We start from the raw sequence: 26,716 nt of genomic DNA, 5'->3' as shown, positions 1-26,716 counted from the left end.
ATCTTTGCACTTGCCTTGTCCTTTGCAGGTAGTTTTCTATGGGCTTCTTCTTATCCAGTTCTCTACTCTGAAGGGCCTTCCTTGATTATCTCATCAAGGTGCCACCTTCCTAGTATTATTACGTTCTTCCATCCTATCTCCTTTGGAGTAATACTGAATATCTGAACACATGGCTTACTTGCTTGGTTTAATGTCGCTGCCTCACTGCCAAATAGCTCCCTAAACGAATGACCATCTGTCTGTTTTGTTCATCACTGTAAGCTACAGTCCTACCTCATAGCTCAGGGCTCAATCAATACAAGCTGCATGCCAACCTGCTCATTTCTACTATAATACAACCGCAATAAACAATCGGCTATTACATTTCTGTTTGTTTTTAACGAAGTAGGGCACTCAACGAAGAGTAAAAACCGGGAGTCAAGAAAGTGCCTTTGATCCATGGTGCCCAATGTCGTGTGTGAACACAGTATATAGGGAAGTGACAGAAGGCCTAGACCTGAGGTTCTTCTTCCTCTGAATATCTTCCTTCCTGAAAACACTATTTATCTTAGCCTATGACTCGCTCTATCTTTTACTAAAGTTCGCCCTGGGTTTTCTACTCTAACCGCCTTTTCGGCCTTCCCGGGTCTCGGGGAAGAAGTTCAAGCCTCCCGCGCATGCGCACAGCGCGGATTCCGTAGCGCAGAGGGCGCTATAGTGCGCATGAGCAACTCCAAGCAGCGAGGCGGGAAGTGTTGCGCAGGCGCGTTTGGCCGAGCGCTAGGTGGGGAGCTCTAGGAGCCGGCGACCCGGGCATATGGGGAGCTACAGAAGTTGTACTCCCTTAAACCGTGAGTTTCCGACGGTTTGTTCCACGGCGCGGGATTGTGAGGGGTTAGGAGCGAATTCTGGGCGGTGACTTCGGTTTTGTCACAGTATAGCGCTTCTCTTCTCCCCGACTTCAGATCCTTACGACCTGCGGCGGCAAAGTCGCGCGCTTGCGCAGAGCATCCGGTTTGGTCTCGGGTTTGGCGAGGAAGGTCTTTTCCCGCGGCGCTCGCGGCCCGAGCTTGCGGTGGAATGCCCATTCATTCCCCTTCTCTTCCTCTGCTCAGCGCTCGCGGCCGGTATTGCATTAGTTCTCTATCAATTTGCGTGGGACGTTGGACGAGCCCCCTGGTGTTTTCTTTCAGTAGCAAGTCGTTTCCCCCTTCATTCCTTTTCCTCGGGACGAAAGGTCCTCTACTCTCCGCCCACCTCCTTCACACTTTGCCGCAGGCTTGTGCCCAGGCTCGCTTCCTCAGCTGTCCCCAACCCCTTTCCACTGCTGCCAGCTCTTGCTGAGGCTGCCCCAACTGGGAATTTCTCCCTTCGGCCCCCTGCCGGTGTTTCTGGAAGGTGACAGTAAAGCAAATGAGATTCCTTAGAAATAGTCACACTTTCCCTTACTTTGGGGATTTGAACATATGGTGCGCTTTTAAGTGTTTGCCCCTTTGAGGGCAGCAGCATTGTTTAGTGCTTGGTTCAGTGAGTGATTTAAACTAACCACCTCCAGCATTCAAATTTTCACAGCTGCTTTGCTCTCCCTATGGACCTGACCCCTTTGCTGACATTTTGCATCCCAGTTGTTTTGTGATGGAGGCGTCTTTGGAGATTCAGATGGATGAGCCAATGGCTTTTTCTCCTCTGCGTGACCGGTTTCAGACTGATGACTCTTCAAAAAAATATGAGCAGAATTTTAAACTTCCAGGTATGTGTTTAATTCCAAAGATAAAACAATTCAAAAGATGCACAGGCGTCTGTATTTTTTATTGCTTTTTAAAGAGTAATATTGAATCTTAAAGTCAGTTTTATGTTTATATAGCATCATTTTACAAACACTAAAGATTCGGAAGATCTAGACTTAGAATTAGATTGCATTTTAAGAGGATCGTAATCCAACCTGATCATTTTACAGTTGAAGTAGCTAAGGTCTAAATATTAGTGACTAAGAAAACACGTTTGTTGGTATCCAAACTAGAATTTCTCTTCTAGACCAGCTGTTATCTCCCCTTGCCTTACTGCCTTAAACTTGATTTTAGAAATTGACACTGGAGGGATCTTCACTTAAATATTCAAAAGCAGAATTCCTTGACCAAAATAAATGAAATTTTTCTAGCAATGATAATGTGCCATATCTCTTTGTACTTAGTGAAATGTTTAACCATAACCCAGACCTTGGATTAAGAAGATGGAATAATATCAGATCTTGAAGCTAAGCTCTATGCCTTCATTCCTGCTCCATTCACCACAGTGCCTGGAGCATAGTGGGCATTTAATAAGTATTTTTTATATAGAAGATTCCAGTTGACTCTTTCCCCCCAGAATATAAGTAAATCATCTTTTTCATCTTTGTCCTAAGCAAAATTAGTGTTTACCCAGAAGATACTAATTTTTACCTTTAATCATGATGTGTAGTTTATATATGTACACCACAAAAGACCCCACCCAAAAAACATGACATCACATTTTTGTTTTCTGACTAAAACTAAACTTATCTTTGGTGTCAAAATGATTACTTTTCTCATTGTCCCTATATTTGGTATTTCAGTTACCTATACTTAACAGTTGACCCTGTCACCCAAATTTATCTTCTTTTTAATATGTATAGTATTGCCTTTTTCCATTCCTATTTCTACTTCATTAATTCATTCCCTTACACTTTGTTCTTGAATTACAGTGAATTTTCTTATCTAAATTATCTGCTTTCATTTCTGTTCCATTCTCCAGCTCATCTTACATGCTGCTACTAGATTAATCTTAAAGTACCACTTTGATCCAGTTTCATGGATGCTCTCCCTCTTCCCTTCCATTTTTCTTGCTATTACCTATTTTTCACAGTTTTAGCTTTCCCTCATTAGTCATTGGACATGTAATACAATAACGTAGTCATTGTATTATCCTTGTATTGTTTAGCACTTTGTATTTTACCTCTTTAGTTTGGCCTCCTGTGTAAGTTGTGCATTAAGTAGCATGTATGAATGGATGAATCTGATTTGGTCCTAGCATTATGTTTATGATCATGCTACTCTTCCAGTATTCTGAAAATGTGCTGGGAAATAAAGAAAGGGGTGAATTTTATTCCCAATTTCAAAAGTTTTATAGCCTTTACATAACCTAACATTGGAGAACATTTTAAATAGTTCCTATGATAATTTATAAAACATGCCGAAACTTTATCCATATGGTTCCTTTTTATAGGACTTAATAAAAACTAGACTTATATCAAAAACATAACTTTAGTAAAGGGTAAGTTGATGAGGTCCAGGCACATAACTGTCTCTTGATCTAATTGGGAAAGTAAGTGAGATTAGATCATGACATAACTATGTGTTCTTTATCCAGTAGTGGAACTTTTAGTGTATCTCGTATTCCCAGAGCCAGACAGGTTCTAGTAATGTAATAGGTGCTTGAAAATACTTGAATGAAAGATTTAATGCAGTGATATAAAGTATAATACTTGGTGTAATGGATGAATAGCAAAACCCTTCATTTTGGGATATTTGTCGGATTCTTACAACTTTTTCTGGTAAAAATTACACATGCTTATTGAAGAAACTTTATGAAGTATAGAAAACCAAAATAAGAAAATATTATCCCACTACTCAGATATTACCAATGATTGTTTTATTCCTTTAGTCTTAGAGATATATTTTAAAAAATATAAATTGGGATTATAATGCACTTATTTCTAATCTCTACCTATTTTTCTCTCAGTTGAGTTGTTGGAGATTGAACACAGGGCCTCATGAGTGCTAGCCTAGTGGTCTACCAGGGAACTTCCTCTTCAACTCCTCTAGTCTCCATTTTTTGCTTAATATGTATCTTAAATATTTCTTGTGTACTTAAATGTTCTTTAGCTTCTTTTAAGTACCATTGTATAATATTAATTGCCTTTTATTGTTGAAGTTTTAGATTGTTTTCTATTTTTTCCTATTAAGAAAAATGCTGCACAACTTGAAGTTCTTGGCATAGTACTGGATCAAATGTTTGTTCTTTCAATGTTTCATTAAGTTTTTGTTTTTTAATGTGCCGGATTTAGTAAATGAGAATGATCTGCTCAGTGAAACAATGAAATAAACTTTTCATGTACTGACTATCTCCTTCGTGCTGTTAAACTATACTTATTTTCTATATATTTTATGGATGTCCATAGTTCACGCTTCTAAAATGGGTTATAGATACAATCTTGGTTTGCCTGAAACATCCAGTTTATGCTTTTTTTTTTTCCCACAAAGTAATTATATTGATGTCACCTTTCACTGTGAAGAATGTTTCAATTTGGGCAGAATGATAATTGATACCCCTACTTGTAGCACGGAGCCCCAGAATAATGATGATGTACATTATTAAAGTGTTAGTTTTACTCCATGGTAAGACATTGAAAATATTATTTGTTGGAATACTTATATAATATCTAATATGTGCAAACACTTGTTTAAATTGTAGGGATAAATCTGTGCATAAAACAGAGAAATTAATGCCCTCTATCTAATGGAAGGAGATAATAAAAGAAATAGAGTGTTCCAAAGTGATTAATACTATGAAGTAATGTAGAAGGAAAGGTGAGATAGGAAGTACTGGGCAAGGAGATTGATTTTAAGAGTAGATAGTCAGAGAAGACTTTGGCAAGGTAAAAGAGCTTAGACTTGGAGGAAGATGATGGAGTAGAGCTGTGCACCTGTTCGGGGAAGAGCATTCCAGGCTGAGGAAATGGCAAGTGGAAAGACCTTGAGATGGAAGTTTGCCTGCCATTTAGGAATAGCACGGAGGTTATTGTGGCTAGAAGACAGGTGATGGGAATGAAATCAGAGAGAGGAGAGTTTTTTCTTTTATATGGAACAAGATTTGAAACCATTAGTCTTAAAATTTCAAAATAGGAGCCTAGAACCTAGTGTAAATAGAGGTATTTAAATTTTTATTTTTATTTTTATTTTTTTATTTTATTTTATTTTATTTTTTTAGCGTTTTTAGGTCTTTTTCAGGAATTTCCTCCGGTCCTCAAAGTCTATATCCTTTTGTCTTTGTCTGGTAGTATTTTCCAGCTTTTGACGTGAATGTGCTTTTCTGCTTGTTTACACTCATCTTCCACTTCAGAATTTGAGGATACTACATTCACTTTAGTTGTCAGAAGTTTTACTATTGTTTAAAAATGTCGGAGTTGTTATGTAGTGACAGGAAACCTTAATGTAAACATTTTGAGTTTTGTGGAGACGAGTAAGTACATAATAAGTGAGTAGTGGTATGAAATATATTAAACTTATAGTTATTCACATGGCTTGTATATTTCAGCATTTTCTTATTACATCTATTTTCTTTCCTGTGATCTTTCACAGTTAACTGGTATTTCTACTACTGTTTGCCAGCTCATGCTTATACAAAGAGAAGTTCCAAAGTGTAGAACTTGTAGAAAAACTATAGTAGCTGAAAGGTAAAAAGTTCATCTGATCCAATCCCTTTATTTTATAGGTTAAGGAACCGAGAACTAGTTTAGTTTGTGATGGGTTGAATCCAGATATTTACATTCTAGGCTTCTTGTATTTCAGCACTATCCAATAGAACATTCTGTGATAATGGAAATGTTTCTTTATTGCCACTTGTAATGCAACTGAAAAAAGTAATTTTTAATTGTATGTAATTTTAATAAACTTAGTCACTTGAACAACGTGTGAATGCATTGAATACTCGAATACATTAACAAAATGACTATAAAACAAGCACTTGAATATGTTTAGTAATACAACTGCAGTTGTTAAAATATTTCATCATATCTAAAAACTAAGCTGCCAGTTATACTATAATACAGTGTTCTCTTATCACCTAGAAATTTTTTACTTTATACTTACTGAAATAATTCTTTTAGACCTAAGTAGACAAATAATTGTATATCTGGTTACTTATATAAAAAGGAAAATAAAAATTTCAGTTCTCTTGTAAATTTTTGTATTTAAACCATTGATATCCCGTTTTCCTCTTACAATACTGTTTTGTATACATTAATGGTAACAATTTCTCTGAAGAACCACTAAAAATAAATGATTGGGAGGCTGAGGCAGGAGGATTGCAAGTTCAAAGCCAGTCTCAGCAACTTAGCAAGACCCTGTCTCCAAAAGGGGTAAGGGGACACTGGGGATGTGGTTCAGTGGTTAATCCCCAGTACAAAATCATAATCATAATCATAATCACAGTTCATTGACTGTTAAGAAGAGCCCCATATGTGGACATGGCCTATATTTGAATTTTTCATTTCCACTTATTCCTACAGTCATTTGATTCTTAAGGGTTAAATAAACACTCTGATTTTCTTCAAATCACTGACACCTGTAGGTCTTCATGCTCTCTGGCAACTGTAAGATGCATCCCAATTCCAGAGTTGTTAAAATTATGTCTTAGAATCAAAGAAATGTAATATCAAGTTGAACATATCATTTTAATACTGATGCAAGTCCTTTTTCTTTGACAGTGTGGAATTTGAAGTTAGTTGGAATAAACACTTATTAGGAAAGATTATAATTTACTATAGCAACTGTGACTGCTAGAAAGCTGGATTTTTCCCCAGGCCTTGTTTTTGGCTTCCAGAGTGAAATAGTGTGGTGTGACATTTAAGCTTTTGCTTTTTGTCCCCCTACAGTTGTCTCTGGATGCCCATAATGATAGTAATCATTCATTTATTCAGCAAAAGTGCCTTAATGCGTTCTAACTAGGAACTGAGGTGAATTATATCAACAGGGAACCTATATTGATGCAGCTTTGGTTCTAGTGGAAGGAGGCAGGCAGCAAACAAATAAATAAACAGGATAATTTCATAGTTAATAGTTAAATAAACAGGGTAATAGGAGAAATGCTAATTTAAATAGTGTGTCAGAGGAGTCTATGACAGTTGAACCAACCTGTGAAGTTAGAAGAACATTTCTGTTCTTGAGTACTGGAATTGAATCCAGTACTTTGGGCATGCTTAGCTGAGCATATATTCCAGCCCCCCAGATAAGAGCATTTAAAGCAGAGAAGCTAATAAAAGCAAAAACTACCTTAAAGAAATAATGTTAATAACTACAACAGTAAGACAACTCATTGTCATTTAATACTTACCATGTGCTAGGCAATGTGTAAAGTGCTTCATCAATTTTAAATTTTATCTAATCCTCACAGAATCTAAATAGGATGTGTACTATTACCTCTTTTCTAGGACTGGGGATGTAGCTCAGTGGTAAAACACTTGGCTAGCATGTGCCAAGCCCTAGGTTCTATCCTTAGTGCTCCCAAAATAAATAAGAAAACAGGAAAGTAAGGTTCATGAAGATAAACTGCTCAAGGAAAGTCATACTTCCATGGTGTATAGTGGGGCCAGAATTCTAACTTGGGGCCCCATTTCTGTATGGTATATGTAATTGCTATATTATATTTCCTCTTGTATTGAAAGCCATAAAGGTTCTCTAGTATACATATGGTACAGATGGGAAGGTTGAGGGTAATTTAAGTATATTTTTACTATTTATATCAATGGGCTAATATAGTATAAAGAACACTGGACTAGATCTTCTTGGCCTCTTATTTGATCTCCAACCCTTCTTGTTCCACATCCCCTTGAAGTTCAAACTCCTTGTCATTTTTTCTGCTTCAGAATTTTACATGGCTTTCACTAGCAGTCTCTGCTTTTCCCTTCCTCAGTTAAATTGTATTTCATTATCTCCTCACCCTCCCCCCCACCCTAATCATGAATGCCTTTTTCCTTTTCAGTGTCTTTACATTCATAGTTTTTTCTTCCCAAAATGTCTTCTTCCACTCATCTGAAGACTTCCTGGTACCTTCAGAAGGATTTCTCTCTCTTAAGGCCACCAGGCCCCTCTACTTATTAATGTATGCATTTCTCTCTGACATTTGTATTTGTATGGAAAATAGTAATCATTTTCCTACACTAGACTAAGCTCCTAGAGAACATTGGCTGTGTCAGTTTCTTCATTTAAAAAATATACTCATTGCTGAGCCTGTCTACATGTCTGTAGACAGTGTGAAATTGGGCAAATGATTTAACTTCCCTGAATAGAGTTCTTATTCTGAAAATTCAGGATATTAATTTCTGTTCTGCCAAAATCACAATGCTGTTACAAATATTCAAAAAGATAATACATGTGAGTGCTTTGAATATGTCTTAAACTGTTATAGTATGTGGAGTATTGTGATAAAAGTAGCTGATGTTTGGCTTAGATTTTGCAATAAAATCTGAAGACACTTATGTAGTTCTTTTTTGTATCCAGTAGTTTATCAGATTTTGTACTTATTTTAACCACGTTTTCATAAAAAGCTTATATTTATATTAAAATAAGGATAACTACCAGTATTTGGAACCATTTTTTAAAATATTGTGAAATACTTTAAAATATTTTTAAATGATTTGTAACTAAATATTCAATACATAAAACTTTTCCAGGAATAGACAATTTCACCAATATTTTGCACCATTTTTCTCCATAGTTTTATAATAAATTATTCTTAAGAGAAGTTGAAAGTGAAAGAAGAGCACATTATTAAGCTACTTTCCTATTATTTCAACAGGTTACTATCACACAAACTGTCAATTTTTACTTTCCATTATTCTGTTTTTCCCAAACAATGTAATGTGTTCATTAAATGATTAAAGGCCTGTGAATGTTTTTTCTGTGTTCAGTTGTATCCTGTACCTTGTTAGATTGTCAAGGAATTATTTTCTTCCAAACATTTTATACAATAAAGTGTATTGAGATAATTTGTATGGACAATAACATAAAATAAAACAATACTGAAATTAATTAAAAAAAAAACTTTTCTGAGCCCTTTAAGATTTTATATCTTTGGGGAAAGAAATAGTTTTCAAGAACATTGCATTGTGTCCTTGTTATGCCATCTAGTGATCATAGCATAAATTGTTTATTCATTTTTTATATTTATTTTTAAATTTATGTTTCTTATTTAGCTTTTTTTTTTTTTTTTTTAAGAGATAGGGTCTTACTATATTGCTCAGGCTAGCTGGCTTCAAACTCCTAGGCTTACAGGATCTTCCCGCCTCAGCCTCCTGAGTCAACTGGGAGTACAGATGCACACTGCAGTGTCCAGCTTTAGTTTGTTTTTAAATTCAGCTTCTTCATTTTAAAAGCCAAGTATGAAATAGCAGTGTAGTTATTTGTGTGTAATTACAGCATAGTAGAAATTTGCTATTATAATTCTGGGACTGTCTTTTTGTCCTTTAGCTAAAATAGGTATATGCGAATGGTAGGAGTTTGATGGGGTTTTAAATATTCTTAATAATTTTAAGATTCATTAAAACATTTGTGATTAATTGTATTTTAGAATTTTATATTTTTAATTTGAGAAACTATAAAAGAGCTTTAATTGATTATATTATTTATACTTTCTTGTTTCTTTGGTAGGTGTTAAAAAAGATATTGAGAAGCTGTATGAAGCTGTACCACAGCTTGGTAATGTGTTTAAAATAAAGGATAAAATTGGAGAAGGTAATTTAGGGATATATTTTATTAGTCTTACAAGTTTTTCCCCTTTCTGTTTTCTTTGCATAATCTTGATTTTCATTATTATTTGTTGAAAAATACCCTACTTTAAACTATTAAGACCATGATAATATTATTAATTATGGTAAAAACTTTTTTCCCCCTGTAAAGAGTGAAAACATAAATATTTACAGTAAAATGAACAGTCCTGTTTTAATCTATTATGCCAGAGTTTGTTAATCTACAAATAGCATCATTTCATTAACATTTTAAAAAGTGGGATATTTAAAAATTAATAAATTGTTTTACAGGCACGTTCAGCTCTGTTTATTTGGCCACAGCACAGTTACAAATAGGACCTGAAGAGAAAATTGCTCTAAAACACTTAATTCCAACAAGTCATCCTGTAAGAATTGCAGCTGAACTGCAGTGTTTAACGGTGGCTGGGTAGGTAATTTAAAGATACTTTTCATTGATTGGGCTGTATATAATTTATAATATTTTAAAGTAGATGCTTAACAAGAATTAGAGATTATGCATGAACTGAGTGTATTTTTTAGTCACTTGTTTGCAGTTTGCAAGTACTTTGTCTCTAACCTTGCAGTGATTGGTTAAATATATATTCTTTTAGAGTGAATTTCTCTTGAGGCCCAACTTGACTTTCTGTTCTTGTACCACTCTTTGTAACCTTCCTGCAAAATCATAAACCTTGACTTCCATGGTCTAGATGGTTTCTTAGTGTGAGGAACTCATTTTTCTTAATCTTCACAACTATCAATAGCTTTATCTCATTATTTAGAATAACAGAATCATTTTCCATGTCTTTCTCCTTGGTTTTTTTTCTGGTTCATTCCTGTCATCATATGGACATGATGTAGTTAGTATCTTATCCCTCCTGATATGTCCTTCTTTTAGCTGCTCCTTAATTTCTTGTTCCCTTTCATAATAAGCTTCTCAAAAATGGTCCATATACTGTTTTTACTTCCATACGTTCCCTTTTCTATACCCTTAATGTACTGCTCTCTTTTAGTTGAACTGAAACTGCTTTAGTAACAGTCAACCATGACTCCAAATATCACGTAACATAATTGACTTTTTAAAAAAAATTGACACAAGGTAATTGTGGACATTTTTGGAGTATGGTATGATAACTTGTGTACTGATCAAATCAGGGATTAACATTTCTGTCTCCTTAAACATTTATCATTTTTATATGTTGGGAACTTGGAACACATTTCTTCTCGTTCTTTATAAAATGTATAATAAATTACTGTGAACTTTTCTGTTGAACTCTTTTTATTTTTTTTTATTTTTTTTATTTTTATTTTTTGCGGTGCTAGGGATCGAACCCTGGGCCTCATGCTTGCAAGGCAAGCACTTTACCAACTGAGCTATCTCCCTAGCTCCCTTACTGTGAACTTTCGTCAGCTTACTTTGCTGTAGAACACTAGAAGCTTTTCCTCCTAACTGTAATCTGATACTTAATATCCAAACTCCTTTTATTTCTCCTGCCCTCAATCTTCCTATCCTCTAGTAATCTTTATTCTATTTTCTATTTATATGAAATTAACTTTATTAGCTTCCACTTCTGTGTGAAATCGTGTGGTGTTTGTCTTTCTGTGTTTGATTTATTTCATTTAATATCCTCCAGTGCCATCCATGTTGCTGCAAAGGATAGATTTCAGTTTTTATGGCTGAACAATATTCCCTTGTGTATGTATACTGCATTTTCTTTATCCATTTATTTGTTGATGGACACCTTGGCTATTCACTATTATGAATATTGCTGCAAATAAACACGAGAGTAAAGTATTTCTTTGATGTATAGATTTCATTTCCTTTGGATATATACCCATAGTAGGACTGCTGAATTATGTATGGTGGTTCTGTTGTTAGTTTTTTGAGAAACCTTCAACTTGTTCTCCCTAACGACTGTCCCAATTTAACATTCTCATCAACAGTATATAAGGATTCTCCCTATTTGTCACCAGCATTTTTTTTTATTATAACCATTCTGATTGAGGTGATGTCTTGTAGTTTGATTTGCATTTCTCTCATGGTGGATGGTGTTGAGCATGTTTTCTTATATTGTTGGACATCTGTATATCTTATTTTGAGAAATGTCTATTCAGATCACTTTCCTGATTTTTAACCATAGTATTTAGGTGTTTTGCTATTGCATTTTTTTCAGTTCCTTATATATTATGAACACTAATTCCTTGTTGGATGAATAGTTTACAGATATTTTATCCCATTTTGTAGGTTGTCTCTACTTTGTAAATTGTTTCTGTTGCTGAGCAGAAACTTCTTAGTTGATTTAATCCCAGTTGTCAATTTTTGCTTTTGGTGTCTTGTCCAAAGGGAGGGTGGGGGATCCTCATTGCCTGGTATTATACCAATGTCTCAAAGTGTTTCTTCTGTGTTTTCCTGTAGTAATTTTTTGGTTCTAGGTCTTATATTTATCTTATATTTAGATCTTTGATCTATTTTGAGTCTGTTTTTGTATGTGGTGAGAGATAGGGGCCTATTTTTATTTTCAATATGTGGATATTCAATTTCCCCAGCATCATTTATTAAGAAGAATGTCATTTCTCCAGTGTATGTTTTTAGTGCCTTTGTTGAAGCTTACCTGTTGAGGTGTGGATTTATTTCTGGGTTCTTTGTTCTGTGTTAGTTGTTATGCCACTACCACTCTGTTTTGGTTACTTCAGCATTATAATGTTTGACATGAGTTACTGTGATGCTTCCAGCTTTGTTATTTTTGCTTAAGATTCTTTGGCTATTTGGGATCTCTTTTTGTTTCATAAGAATTTCAGAATTGTGTTTCTAGTTCTGGGAAGAATGCCATTGGTGTTGTTTTTTTTTTTTGTTTTTTTTTTTTTTTTTTTTTGCCATTGGTGTTTTGATGAGGATTGCATTCAATCGGTTACTTGAGATAGTAGGAACATTTTAATAATAGTAATTCTTCCAAACCATAAACATGGATATCTTCCATGTTTTTGTGTCCTCTTTAGTTTCTTTCATTAGTGTTTTTTAATTTTCATTGTAGATATTAATAGTTGATTTGAACTTTTGTCTTTTTTGACTTTTGTACTTCCATACTTCCTTGGGTTTTTTCAGCTTCATTTAGCCTTTCATTTGCAGTATGCTTGCCAGCTTTTCCTCTTCCTATTCTGCCTGACATCTAAATATTGGAATTCCTCAGTGCTTGATCCTGGGCTTTCTTTTTCTGTACTCTTTCTTAGATAGTATCCTACAATTCCACATGGCTGATACTTATAATTCCCAAAAGTATATATGTAGCCTCAGGCCTTTTCTCTTAACTACAAATACACACATCTGCCTATTTGACATTTCCACTTAGGTGGCTGATAAATATGTTATACTTAAATGCCAAAAACTAAATTTTAATTTACCTTCCCCAGCCAGAAAACCCCCTACTATAATAAATATTCTCATCTACCAATCTCTGCAAAAGGTACCACCATTACTCTGTTACTCAAGCCAGAAACATGGAGATTATCACCAGTTTCTTCATTTCTTTCCTAAAACATATCCATCTTGGTCATTTTGCTTCCAAAATATATTTTTAGAACTTATTCATTTCTGCCTTTGCTGCCACTACCTTAGTCCAGACCTAGACTACTAATATAGCTGGCTTCTCCTGCCCTATTGATCCCATTCTCACACAGCATTCAGAGTGATGTTTAAAGTATTGTCATATCCCTTTTGATTTCTTTCAAATCTCTTACCATAATCTGTCATTATTTGTTACCTTGTTTATCTGCATATACACTAGATAGTAAACTCCATGAAGACAGAAATTGTGATAATATTATTCACTATTGCATACCTAATGTTTAACATAGTATCTGGCAAATAACAGCGCCTACTAAATATTTACTGAATGAGCTTATTTCTTTGTTTTACTCCTCTCTTTATTATAGAAGATGAGATACCCTCTCCAAGGCATAATTGTGTGCATTTTAGTCCCCTGGATAAAATAATTTCTTTTTCTGTGCTTTATCTCCCTCTACCACTTTTTCTTTTTCTGAACTTCAAAAAGTACATGCTAGGACTGGGGAAATAGCTCAGTCGGTAGAGTGCTTGCCTTGCATGCACAAGGCCCTGGATTCGATCCCCAGCACTACCAAAAAAAAAAAAGAAGTACATGCTAAAAATGTCCTCATCTGATTGGCAAATTGTCTTTGTGCTCCACTTCTAGTGAATCCTATTTTCCTTCCTTATCTTCAGCTTTGTTTTTTCCTTTCCACCTAAATTACTCTCCAAAGAATTACCAGTTAATTCCTCATTGTTGAACTGAAAGCCTTCCCTCAATCCTTATTCTCTTTGACCTCCAAACTGATCATCCTTTTGTTCAAAACCTCTCATTTTGTTTTCCCTTCCTCATTTTGCTCATCAACTTAGAGGTTTTATTCCAAGACTCATTTCTCTCTTCTATAAAATTTCACAACATTAGATAACACTTCTACAGGTACTTTCATTGACTTCTCCCTTCACTTCCCACTTAATATTTAGTCTCGTATCTAGATATCTCTATCAAAATTATGAGGTCCTGGTTCTAGATGTTTTCTTGTATGATTTTCCTACTTGTTTTGTTGCTGTACACGTTGTTTTACTCACTCAGGTTCAAAACCATGAAAATCAGCTACCTCATTTTCTTTACCTTTTATAAAGCAGTATAATAGAGTGATTAAGAGCATAAATCTGGAGCAATCTGCCTGATTCAAAGTGTGACTCCATGAGTTACTAGTTCATGGCTTTGGAGAAGTTCCATAACTCTTCCATGCCTTAGTTACTTCATCTGTAAAAACAAAAACGTGTGTGTGAGGGTAATAGCACCTTCTTCTTAGGGTTGTTGTAAAGATTGAGTTTGCTAATAGGTGTGAAGTCCTTAGAGCTTGGCATATAGTTAATGTCCAATACTAGTTAATGTTCCCTACTATTATTTTTAAAGTTTGCTTCCTGTTACCATCTTACCTGCTACTAAATCTTGTTAATTCATTCTTGTTCATCTTTTCCTTCTCATTCTGCCACTTGCTGAAATTAAAATTATCTCACCTTTGAATTGTTATTGAATTATTAGCCTCATAACTGGTGCTATTTTTGTTTCAAAAGAAAATTTTATCTTTCATGTAAGTTAGTTAAATGTTTTTATTATCTTGTATGATGATTTTAAGAGAGTTTTCTGGTAATGTGTATGCATTGCTAAAATTACATTTTTTAAAAAGAGGCATAGGACTGAGGACATAGTTCTGTGGTAGAATGCTTACCTAACATGCACAAACCCCTCGGTTCAGTGCCCAACACTGTTAAAAAAATAAAGAGGCATAAAGTTCCAGTTCATTTTAACCTTTCCTATTTTGCACTTTTTTCACTAGGGGGCAAGACAATGTCATGGGAGTTAAATACTGCTTTAGGAAAAACGACCACGTGGTTATTGCTATGCCGTATCTGGAGCATGAGTCCTTTTTGGTAGGTTTTTTAATATTTCTTGAATTTTTACTAGCTAAATGTTTAATTGAAAATAATTTTATGATCTCATTCATGACTTTATTTTAGGACATTTTGAATTCTCTTTCATTTCAAGAAGTACGGGAATATATGTTTAATCTGTTCAAAGCTTTGAAACGCATTCATCAGTTTGGTATTGTTCACCGTGATGTTAAACCCAGCAATTTTTTATATAATAGGCGCTTGAAAAAGTAAGTATGAAGAATTCACAGAAAAGTACTTATGCTTAAATGAATTTGTGTTATGGAGTCCTTCTCTTAGACAGAGAACATGCTGAAACAGCTATGTACAGATTATTTCTGTTTAAAATTTTTATTGTGACTGAGGAAAGGAGATGCAGTGAAGAATATAAAATTATATTTGTAAAGCAATGTCTATCATTAGATGTACCAACAGAAATAGCACTTAAGTAAAAAAGACTTGTGCTTTTTTGTCCTTACGCATGTCTCTCATCTTTTGGCTTCATTTTTCTGTGCTATTAAATGAGGGAATTGGATGATATTATAGCCAATTTCCTGGTACAACACCAAAGTTCTATTTCTGTGTATATTTTTAATGTTGATTATATACAGAGGCATTATAAGCTGAAAATAAATACTGCCATTTATACAAGGATCATATTGAATATATTGAGAAGATTAAAACTGTAATTCTTTCTTGGGCTTTTATGTACTTTTGTCATTGATTTCCTTAACTTTCTAATTATATACTATGATACCATCTCTGCCACTATCAAAGTATTTTACTTATATTATCCATTCCTCTTCTGTCTTATCAACATAAGCCATGGGAAAAAAATGAAAAGAATGATTAAGTGATTGAGGGATAATATGTTCCTTAATTTTCAATCTTAATTAACTATTCTATCTTCACTTTGGACATTTTTTTTTTCAGGAATATTATAAATTCTTAATTGTTCCTGAAAAGAACTAGTTTCCTGCAAGAGTGGTTTAAGAGTATTACAGTGTTATTGAATTTTAATTGTTAAATAGAAGTAAAAATGCTTAATTATGTTTCTTAGGTACGCCTTGGTAGACTTTGGTTTGGCCCAAGGAACTCATGATACGAAAATAGAGCTTCTCAAATTTGTCCAATCTGAAACTCAGCAGGAAAGTTGTTCACAAAACAAATCTCATGTGATCACTGCAAACAAGAGTTCATTGAGTGGCTCAGCACCTAAGGAACTAGATCAGCAATCTACTGCAAAAACTTCTGTCAAAAGACCCTACACAAATGCACAAGTTCAGATGAAACAAGGAAAAGATGGAAAGGTTCTACCTTTTTATATTTTTTAAGTACTAGCACTATTTTAGAAATGTACTCCTTCATCCAACAGGGGGAGCTATAATACTAGGATAGTACCTGTAATTAAAAGAGGAAAGCTTTTTTTTTTTTAAATTGATTATATGTATTCAGTCGATTAGATTTTTACTAAGGTCTGTGCTGAATCATTTTACTTACTATTTTGAAACTAAAATTTTTTATGTAGTTGATTTATAATATCTTTATCATATATTACAAATTATATGGTAAAATGGAAAATAATAAATTTTCTTTGCATGTTATAAAGTTCAGAATAATTATCCTTTTTAAAAGAAAGCATTAGTTATAGGGAAAAAAGTCTGAAGTGTCTATCTCCATTTTAGCTGCACAGCAAAATGTGACATCCATGCAGGTGGTTTTTGAGATTTTTAGTTATATTTGTTTGTGGGCTATGATAACATTGTATGGGTCTAAAGAGTTTTGTCTAGACTATTTTCTGCTTTCACAGAAGTGTTTTGATGCCTGAGAATGTCTTGGATGCAGCTGTTTTTATTTCATGTCACTTAACTCTTTCAAAACTATGGCAGAGTACAGCTGGCAGAAAGTGTTACAGATATAATCCTTATTTTCCTTGTTTTTGTTGGTATTGTAGGAGGGATCTGTAGGCCTTTCTGTCCAGCGCTCTGTTTTTGGAGAAAGAAATTTCAATATACACAGCTCCATTTCACATGAGAGCCCTGCAGTGAAAGTAAGTAATGTAGCTTAATAGTGCAATGGTCAGTCAGTCACACTGAGGAAAATTTAGGTAATGACTAGATTAGCATTTATGAAGTAAAATTTGGCTTTGGCAGAAGTTATTACTGCTTTGAGCATTCAATCAAAACTTTTATTTTCTCCAATTTTTTCCTGAACATTTCTGGTGGAATTTTTTATTTTTGCTTATTGTTGTTCTTTCCCTATGGAAACATTTGGAACGTTAAGACCTTTTCTGTCATCTTTGTTAGAATGTGACCTCTGAATGCCTAAAATAGTTCTAACACATAGTTGATAGTATAAAGAAGTTGGTAAAGTTAACAAAATTGTTTTCCATGTTAGAAGATTTTATATTGACTACAATATCTTGTGGTAGCTAGACAGCTTGAGCAACAAATAAAAACTCTGATTTTAGCCAAGGTAAATGTGCAGTTTATAGTTCTGAAATGGAGTTAGACACTAAAACAACTGTTTTACATATGTAATATATTGAGAGAATTAATAATAAACTCAAATGTTTACCAGATTTTTAGTGAACTTTCAACAGAAAAAGACCTTAACCTTTTATTTACAATCCAATAGAATTCAGCCATTTTTAAAAGTTCTACTTAGACTGGAGCTGGAGTTACATCTCAGTGGTAAAGTGCTTGCCTCATTTGTGCAAGGCCCTGGGTTTTATCCCTAGTACCACAAAAATAATTATGCTTCTGCTATTGCTTTCTGCCATACTAGCTTATGAAGGCATCATGTTAAATGTCGTGAAAATAGAAAATATGACTTTTCTTTTATAGCTTGTAAAGCAATCAAAGACTATGGATGTAATATCGAGAAAGTTACCAACAAAAAAGAAGGCTATTTCTACAAAAGTTATGAATAGTGGTGTAATAAAGAAAACTGCCAGTTCTTGCCCAGCTAGCCTGACCTGTGACTGCTATGCGACAGATAAAGTTTGCAGTATTTGCCTTTCGAGGTAATGTGTTGTGATGACACTATAAAATCACCAGCATGCTGTCAGACAAGATTAGAAATTGCGTTAATTTTGGTGGATAATTGATTTTATGAGTGAAAGGAATAACATAGATCTATGAACTGCACAGGCATTGATGTAGAACAATACCTTGAAGAGCAAATGATAAGTATTGTCACATTATTCATTTAACATTCATATGCTCTTTGAAGAAACAAATTTGCTCTTTTATGCATATATGAGGAGGCAGAGAGTAACTTTTTTAGAAGCTTGAATCACACATTTTGCTGATGTCATCTTTTCTGTTTTTTGTTTATTTCTACCTATGTGGTATAAACAGGTCCAAATAATAGAGCTCTTTTCTTATTCACCTCTCCAGCTCTTTGCCTCATAAATTTCTCCCTTTCAAGACTTGACTTTTGTAGAGCCTTTCCTGACTAACTCAGATATATAAATGAGTATGTTAAAATTAGTCATTCCCAAACATGAATTTTTATACAAATTCCTTTTGTGATCTATTTTTCTGTTATGTCTTTTATGAACTACCTTTTTTTGTGCTTGGAAATTACCTTAAGATCCTTCTGCAAGCAAAAAAAAAAATCATTGAATTCAGGAAGGGTGTGGGTGACCAGTAGAGACAAAATCAGGGTGTTCATCACACTGGGTTTTCATTCACTTTTTTTTTTTTTTAATTGTATGCAAATGGGATACGCACTGTTTCTTATTCACTTTGAATAACTTACTTATATCAATATCAAAGCAAAATTTACTCTGAACTACAAATTGACAAATACTATTCTTTGTACTTAAATAGTTTAACATAACTAGAGAAATTTTATTTCTTCATCTTAAGGCGTCAGCAGGTTGCCCCTAGGGCAGGTACACCAGGATTCAGAGCACCAGAGGTCTTGACAAAGTGCCCCAATCAAACTACAGGTATGTTGCACTGGAAATACAGGTATGTTCAAATGAATTGTTCAGATATATTTTATATAATCTTGCTTTATGACTGATATTAGTCTGTCCTGCTTTTAATTAAATTATTAAGTAGTTCTAGCAATGTGGCCTTCCCATTTTTGAGATAATGCTATTTTTATGAAAGTTTCTCAAATGTTGCTTTTTAAAAAAATAGTGTACTTTGTCACCCTTGTGACAAATTGCATTGAGTAATTTTACCAACTTTAGGTTTGCAGCACTTCATCTGCTTACTTAATACATCAAAAGTTTTCTGTGGTACAAGTATAATTGTGTTTGATTAAAATTATTTTTTTGTTATTATGAAAACAATATAATAGCAGTTAAAGGATTTTTAAAAAGGAAAAAAAGAAAAATCTAAGAAATTGGCATGAAAAAGTAGAAAGGGGACTGACTGCTAGGGAAGGAGAAGGGAAAAGAGGGTCATAGTGTAAGTACCTTATTTACATATTTGAAATTATGACAGTGAAACCCATTATTTGGTACAATTAATAAGTGCTAATAATTTATAATTTTTTAAAAAAATGTTGTGAAACTGGAAACCATTTATTCATATTTGTTGAATGAATAGATGAACCCTGCTATTCACTTGGATTATAGGCTTTGAAATAATGCATTCATTCATTGTATGTTCTGTGCTTGCTAATGATGTAAAAATGAATGAGACCATCTGCTCACCCTCTAGTTAGTGCACATTCTCAAATAATTATAAAATAATGTGTTGAGCATGATGATAAAGCCTTACACAAAGTATTTAAGGGGTATTTATTCTAACCCAAAGGGATTATGAAAGGAAGTTAATGGAAGAGATGACCTCTGAGATAAGACTGTGAATTGGGGTAGAGGATTAGCATTGAGGTGTGAGCTGAGAAACTGAAACAGCATAGTCTAGCCATACGGGAAACTGTAAAAGTTTAGTATTGCTAGAATATAAGACACAAGTCGAGGAATGGTTAGAAATAAAATGGTAAAGAAGTATACAAGGTCAGATCCCACTTTTAAACAGTTGGATTTTATACTAGAGACAACTACTCATGGTAAAGAGTTGATAATATTGTATTCTAGATGTGTCATTCAGGCAGGTGTGTAGAGAAGATAGATTTTGGAGGCTCTTTGGGTAAAAGATGATGAAAATGTGAATGGGAACATTGGTAAAAGAAACGAAAAGAAAGGTGAAGGATTGGAAAGGCAGAACTTGGTAGGAAATTGAATGTCGAATTTAGGTGTGGGGAGATAAACGGGGGAAAGGCATTCAGGATGTTTATCAGATTCTTAGCTTGAGAACTTGGGTGCTATCAGTAATCAATATAAGGAATAAAGAAGAGGTAACTGGTTTATATAGGAAGGTGAATTTGGAATGCTGCATTATTTGGTTTGAGAAATTTGTGGCATCTCCAGATGTTAGCAGAATAAAAGTTGAAGTCTGAAGTTCAAGGAAGGAGCTGGGCTGGAAATACAGCGTGTCATCATTAAATAAGTGGTAGTTGAAGCTGTATGGTGGATGAAACAATCAGGGAGAATATAGCAGAGGAAGAGATTGGAACTCTGAGGAACATCATCACTGAAGCCTTGGCACAAACATTGAAGGAGTTGTTAAAGGTATAAATAGAACAAAGAAAGGCAAATGGTCAGCTGCCAAGGGAATAGAGAGCAACAAGTTGGTAATACTAAAAATTTAATTTGGAGAAAAGATGTCCCTAAAAGAAAAATAATGAGCTTTTTAACATGAAGCTGAGCTAGGTATATTTTGTTTTGTTTTGTTGTAGGTGGTTCTGGGTGTTGAACCCATGGGTAAAACTGAACTAGTCTTAATCTTATCTGCCAGAATTCCAGAGATGAAAGTTTCTATAGCAGTAGTTGGTGTTAACATCTGGCCAAAGAAGGATTCTAGTGTTCAGTACTTTTCACTAGAATGAGAAAACATTTTTACTACTATAGTGTAGGTTTTGAGAGGCATCCAGATTTTTTCCACACAGCTGTTTTTGGTTTCTTTTGATCTTATAAAATGTATGTTTACTTAAGAATTTTCTAATGATGAAATACCCTTTTACCTTACCAACATATTGTTCAAGAAAGAAAACATTGTATTTTTTAGTAAGAATGTTGAGTCAGGAATCTTTGGCATACATTACAATCACTGGGGGGGGGGGGGGTTTAAAAATACCTAACTCTAGACTAATCAGAATCTCTGAGGGATTGAGGCTGGGCATCTGAATTTTTTAAGGTCCCAAGATGATTTTAATGCATAGTAAAAGTTGAGAACTTCTTATTCAAATAATGAAATTAGAAATTTGGAATTTATTTTTAAAGTTTATTTTCTGTTACAGCAATTGACATGTGGTCTGCAGGTGTCATATTCCTTTCTTTGCTTAGTGGACGATATCCATTCTATAAAGCAAGTGATGACTTAACTGCATTGGCTCAAATTATGACAATTCGAGGATCCAGGGAAACTATCCAGGCTGCAAAAACTTTTGGTAAGCAGGTTTATATTATAGAACAAAACAGATGCTTTTGATTTTCTCCTGCAAATCACTTAATAAATTATTATAAATTCTCTTTACAAATAAACATAATCAGTGTTCATAAATTTATCTAATCATACATAGGAAATTCTTAATTGTATGAAAATACATTGCATTCATGTAAGAAAATTATTTCTTCTCCTCTTTGCATGTAATCATTAATTTTACCAATTATAGAGTACTAAACTACTGCAGTATTTAAAGCTCAGCTTCATAATCTTAAACAAAAGAATAAGGAATGAAAACTACTTTAATGACTTTAATTACATAAATATTTACCACGTATCTACTTGGTACTAAGAATGTCCTCTCCTTAATTGATTTTTGTCTAATAAGTAAAGAATTTTAATACAGCCTAATAAGGACTATAGTTGGGACAAGAAATGTAAATGTGTGTTAGTAGTCAGGTTTTGAGGGGTAGGGTAGTAGAGAAGTGAAATGAATAGATACCTTCTCAATTGGAGTATTTTTGTAAGCATGTATTGGAAATAGGAAGTCATTTCCACACAGGTTCTTCTTCAAGACTGGGATATACAGTTTATAGGGCACCTGAGAAGTCTCTCAGCCTTTCTCTGTCCAACATCCTGAATTCAAATACCCACCTTGAATTTATTCTATAAGCACAATTACACTTGATACTTTCCAAAGAGAGTGTTTGATGGAGTCATTTTGTACCATACGATGTGGAACACCCCTATGGACAATGTTTTAATCAGCCTACCTCAAGAGTAACTGGGCTACCATGTGCTCAGTCCCAGGATCAGTGGGTCCTAATCAATAGTACATATCAGAATTTCTGAGAAGTTTCAAGAAATTTATATATCCGAGTCTTTGCCATTCTGAGAATATAATTCAGAAAAATATACTGAAAAAGTCTTCAGGTTTGTTAGTTTGAAAAATCATTGTCTCTTGCTTAGGTACCAGTACTGTGGTCTAATCCATGAGGAAAACTTAGTGGTGATTTTTAGGAAAGCCTCATAATAAAGGCTTGCCCAAAATTATTTCTGCCACCAAATCACTCCACGTCTTGTACCTTTCTTAAGTACTGTAAGAAAATTTACTTGAAGATAATAAGATAAAATAATGCATACATACAAGGAAAAAATGATTGTGAATGTAAAACAAGATTATTATCTTAAAACTGGTATTGCATTGTAATAAACATGAGTATGTTTATGCTTAACTAGTTAAGAAAACATTTATCTACTATTAAATAACTAGGAGAACATTATGAACATAAAGTTTATCAGCCAGAACCCAAACATTTTGTTGAACTTGACTCTTCCCCCATTAGTAGTCAAAGTTATAATGAGGGCCACGAGTAGAGTACATCTGACACAAAAATACTTCAGAGCAGATATCAAACAAGGACTTTTAGAAGCTTATCATTATAATGCTTGTTCTCATTTTAAAAAATAATAATGCTATAATATAGCACTTGTCCTTTTTTTTTTTTAGTATATCTTCTGTAGTTATTTTTAGTCAGAGTATACTATGACTTTGAGCTGACTACAGAAGACTCAAAATTTAAGTACACAATCTGTGTTCCCCTTTATAACACAAAGAAATGACTTGCCTGAAATTAGCAGTGAGAGTACCTCTGCTTCTCTTGTGTATAACCTGCCCCATTATTCTCAGCCCTTAGATCTGTCCCCAGTTATAGGTCATCAGTAATACTCATTGAAATGTATTGAATAATTTCAAAAGAAAATTTTGAGCCAAAACAAATGCCTAACAGATAGTAGTAGTATGGAACAAAATGCATTTTGATTGAATGTACTAGTGTAAATTACTCTCCCTGTATAGTTTAAATGTGCCATCTCTTTAGTCATGTACAAAAACAGTTTAGACATATTGTACAGCTTGGGACATGCTGTAACGTACTATTTTTATTTCACAATCAGATCAAGCTAATAAATCAAGGAATAAACTGTGTGACTGTTCTCCTCTGGCTAGAATTTCCTAGAGAAAATAGGAATGATAGATTTAAAAGTAAAGAGGAATTGGCCTGTGGTGTCCTTACCAAACTTAGCTGGTAGTAATTTGTTTCCTTTTGTTTCCTCTTTTGCCACATTTCTGTTCAATCAGGAAATATAAAGCAAAACTAGTACACAGTTACCTGTTTGTGTGCATGACTTATTTTTGCCTGTGTCTTAGAAGCTGATGGTAAATTATTTTATAAAGACATTTATATTTTAAGAAACTTGAGATCTAGTTTGCTTATTAATTCATTCAGAAACATTATTGGGGCTTTATATGTGCCAGGTACTGTTGTGAATCTCTGCTTTTTTAAAAACAGTACCTCTAAGAATGTGACATTTGAATACAGATGTTCAAACAGTGCCTTTTCGTTCTAACAGACATTAACTGAGCACCTAGCAGGTTCCAGGTTTTGTATAGGTTTTGGGGGTTCAAAGATAAATAGGACAGTCCCTATCTTCAAAGAATTCATGGTCTAGTAGGTGAGACAAACATACCTTTTGTCAGTTACAATGTACTGTAGCAAAAGTAATAATAGAACTCTTCCCAGGATATGACAGAAGCTTAACATGATCAATTGTCTCTGAGTGTCAGACATCACAGAGGGGCTTCTTGAGCAAGGTGGAGATGTATGTGGGAGCATCCTGGGCATACAAGGGTGTGGAGTGCTCATGCTCAAAAGCATAGAGGATTGGAGGTAGGATGAAGGGTAGGCGCTAAGGCTAGTTAAAGATTACAAAAGCATAAAGTGAAGCTGAAGAAGTTCACAGAGTCAAGTGAGTACCTGACATAGCTCAATAAGTCACTGCTTTCTAATTACTATTTCCCACTTTATGGTTTGGCCTTCAATTGTGTAGTTCAAATATAACCTAAAAATAGTATGTGGTAGCTAGACACAGTGTTGCACTTTTAATCCCAGTGGCTCAGTAGGCTGAGGCAGGAGGATTACAAATTCAAAGTCAGCCATAGCAATTTAGCAATCCCTTCACTAAAATAAAAAACAAAAAGGACTGGGAATATAGCTCAATGGTAAAGCACCCCTGGGTTCAGTCCCCAGTACCTCCCCCCCCAAAAAAAATTGCATGTGGTGCTCTGTTAATATTCTGTGTGTGTGCATATATATATGTATATATCCAAAAACACTTGGCTGGACTTGCCTGTTTTGTGTGAGAGATGCTTTTGATATATGCAAATGATACAATGAAATAAATGTGTATGTATTTTTGTTTTTTCTTTAGGCAAATCAATATTATGTAGCAAAGAAGTCCCAGCACAAGACTTAAGGAAACTCTGTGAGAGACTCAGGGGTCGAAATTCTAACACTTCCAGATTAACAAGTGATATCCATGGATGTACTTATGACCCATCCTTTTCAGAGAAGACTGACCAGAAAGCTTCTTACGTCATACAAACCTCCCAGGCACAGCACTTAGGGAGTTCATTATGTAAAGGGGATAGTAATGGCTGTGGTAGTTGTTGTGATGAATCTAATACCAATTTAAAAGGCTGGGATGAAGTACCTGATGAAGCTTATGACCTGCTTGATAAACTTCTAGACTTAAATCCAGCTTCCAGAATAACAGCAGAAGAAGCTTTGTTACATCCATTTTTTAAAGATATGAGCTTGTGATGATGGTTCTTCATTTAATGTTTCTGTTGTGTGTTGTGAGGTGAAGTGAAGAGTTTTTGTAATAGCTGTATGTTCTTGTTGAGACCAGGGCAGGGTAAATAATTTATTTTAAAATGTTATTATCTGATCTCATAATAGGTTGTAAAATATAGATTAAGACTACTTTGAAATATCTGGGAGAATTCTTCGGATAAACAGCATGATCTTTGAGTTAAACAGATCCAAGTGGAATCAGACCTTTAGTTTCCCTCAAACTTTTCACTGCCATATGCCAAAAAAAAAAAAGGAGTAGTTTTATTCTAGCACATGGGTTCAGGGTGAAAGTATTAAAATTAATGGGTGTGATAGGAATTAAATGAGTCAAAAGACTTAGTTTCCTGATTCCTTGAGTATGAGCTCTGTCCTTTTGGAAAGTACAAAATGGTGCTGGTACTCTTAAAGATTTTATAAAGATAATTTCCTTTCCTAAAGTATATCTTTTATGAACACTAAGACAGTAAGGAAATGTTGGTCATGGGGTAAAATATCCCTTAAAATTGAATTTATCCATTTAAAAAATATTTCATGAATACATTTTTGTGTAAATTGTCTTATTTTCTTGGTTTTCCTTCCTTCTCTGCCTCACCTAACATAGTCACTTTGGAAATTATATGGCATTCACCATAAAATTTCTGGATGTTATATTAAATGATGGATGTGTTTACAGTTGGGAACCTAAAAGTAATAATATATACACTGGTTGATAAGGGAAAACCTTCAGGACTAAGGTGAGTATTGATAGTCTAAAATTTCCTTTTCTCTTTTGAGTGTGTATGTTATTTTTTTTTAACACCATCTCAGTATTATTAGATAGCTACCCAAAGGAAAAGTGAATACAGAATTGAGAATATTACTGGAAATTATTTCTCTACCTAGAACCCTTCAGATTTCTATAACCTGTTTTGACTAAGTTGATATTATTCAGAGAACAATGATTTAGGTGGATTGGGAAAAGAGGTAGTGAAGGAGGCAAAGTGGAAAAGTACCTAAGATAGAAGTTTATATATTATTTACATTCCAGAATGACATGTATAGCATGTAGAATGATGTGTACAGCATAGCAAACTTCCTATTGGAAATAAGACTGGAGGAGTAGATCTGAGGTTTATAAACTATAAGAACAGCATAGGGACAAATATTCACTAGCTTATTTTGAGCATTGACAGGTCAGTATGTCTACCTAATCTGTTTGGTAAATGTAATATTTGGTAAATGTAGATAATGTTTGTGTGTGTGTGTTTACACTATTGTAGATATACCATGGCTTTGGATCTGCTTTCTTATGCTGTAATCTTTCTTGAATATGCATATTAATAAAGTTATTTTATATTTTTATGTCAGACTGATTTTAAAAATGATTGTTTAAGCCAGTCGTGCATGGCATGTGCCTACAGTCCCAGCTACTTTGTGGACAAGGCAAGAGGATCACTGTAGTCCAGGAATTTGAGCCAACATGAGCAATATAGTGAGAACCCCACCCCCTTTTAAAAGAAAGGGGGGGGGAAATGCCAAAAAAATTTTGACCACTGGGAGTATTTTCCTTTTGAGA

At 34.2% G+C, this 26,716-nt stretch overlaps 1 protein-coding gene across 2 annotated transcripts; it reads left to right on the top strand.

Annotated features, from left to right (window-relative positions):
- Nucleotides 1–752: 752 nt before the first annotated feature.
- On the top strand, nt 753–26,502 carry Cdc7 (cell division cycle 7). 2 transcript variants are annotated; one of them, XM_047526164.1, is made up of 13 exons: nt 789–830; nt 945–1,106; nt 1,605–1,729; nt 9,423–9,506; nt 9,812–9,947; nt 14,903–14,996; nt 15,084–15,226; nt 16,057–16,306; nt 16,951–17,046; nt 17,843–18,021; nt 18,872–18,954; nt 21,321–21,470; nt 24,737–26,502. In XM_047526164.1, the coding sequence occupies exons 2-13, from the start codon at nt 1,060–1,062 to the stop codon at nt 25,126–25,128; spliced, it is 1,779 nt and encodes a 592-aa protein (XP_047382120.1). In that variant the 5' UTR covers nt 789–830; nt 945–1,059; the 3' UTR covers nt 25,129–26,502. The 2 variants fall into 2 exon arrangements, with proteins under 2 accessions (XP_047382131.1, XP_047382120.1); XM_047526175.1 differs by lacking the exon at nt 945–1,106 and having other exon boundaries at nt 753–830.
- Nucleotides 26,503–26,716: the final 214 nt, after the last annotated feature.

The sequence above is a fragment of the Sciurus carolinensis genome, chromosome 1, assembly GCF_902686445.1.
Source record: "Sciurus carolinensis chromosome 1, mSciCar1.2, whole genome shotgun sequence".
NCBI lineage: Eukaryota > Metazoa > Chordata > Mammalia > Rodentia > Sciuridae > Sciurus > Sciurus carolinensis.
This window is presented reverse-complemented; position numbering and strand designations above follow the sequence as displayed.

Excerpts from the sequence above, each read along its gene's own strand:
- Cdc7 (XM_047526164.1), top strand. The coding sequence starts at position 1,060 with ATGCCCATTCATTCCCCTTCTCTTCCTCTGCTCAGCGCTCGCGGCCG. Across the intron at positions 15,227-16,056 it reads TATAATAGGCGCTTGAAAAA|GTACGCCTTGGTAGACTTTG; the intron begins GTAAGTATGAAG and ends TATGTTTCTTAG. Across the intron at positions 16,307-16,950 it reads AACAAGGAAAAGATGGAAAG|GAGGGATCTGTAGGCCTTTC; the intron begins GTTCTACCTTTT and ends TTGGTATTGTAG.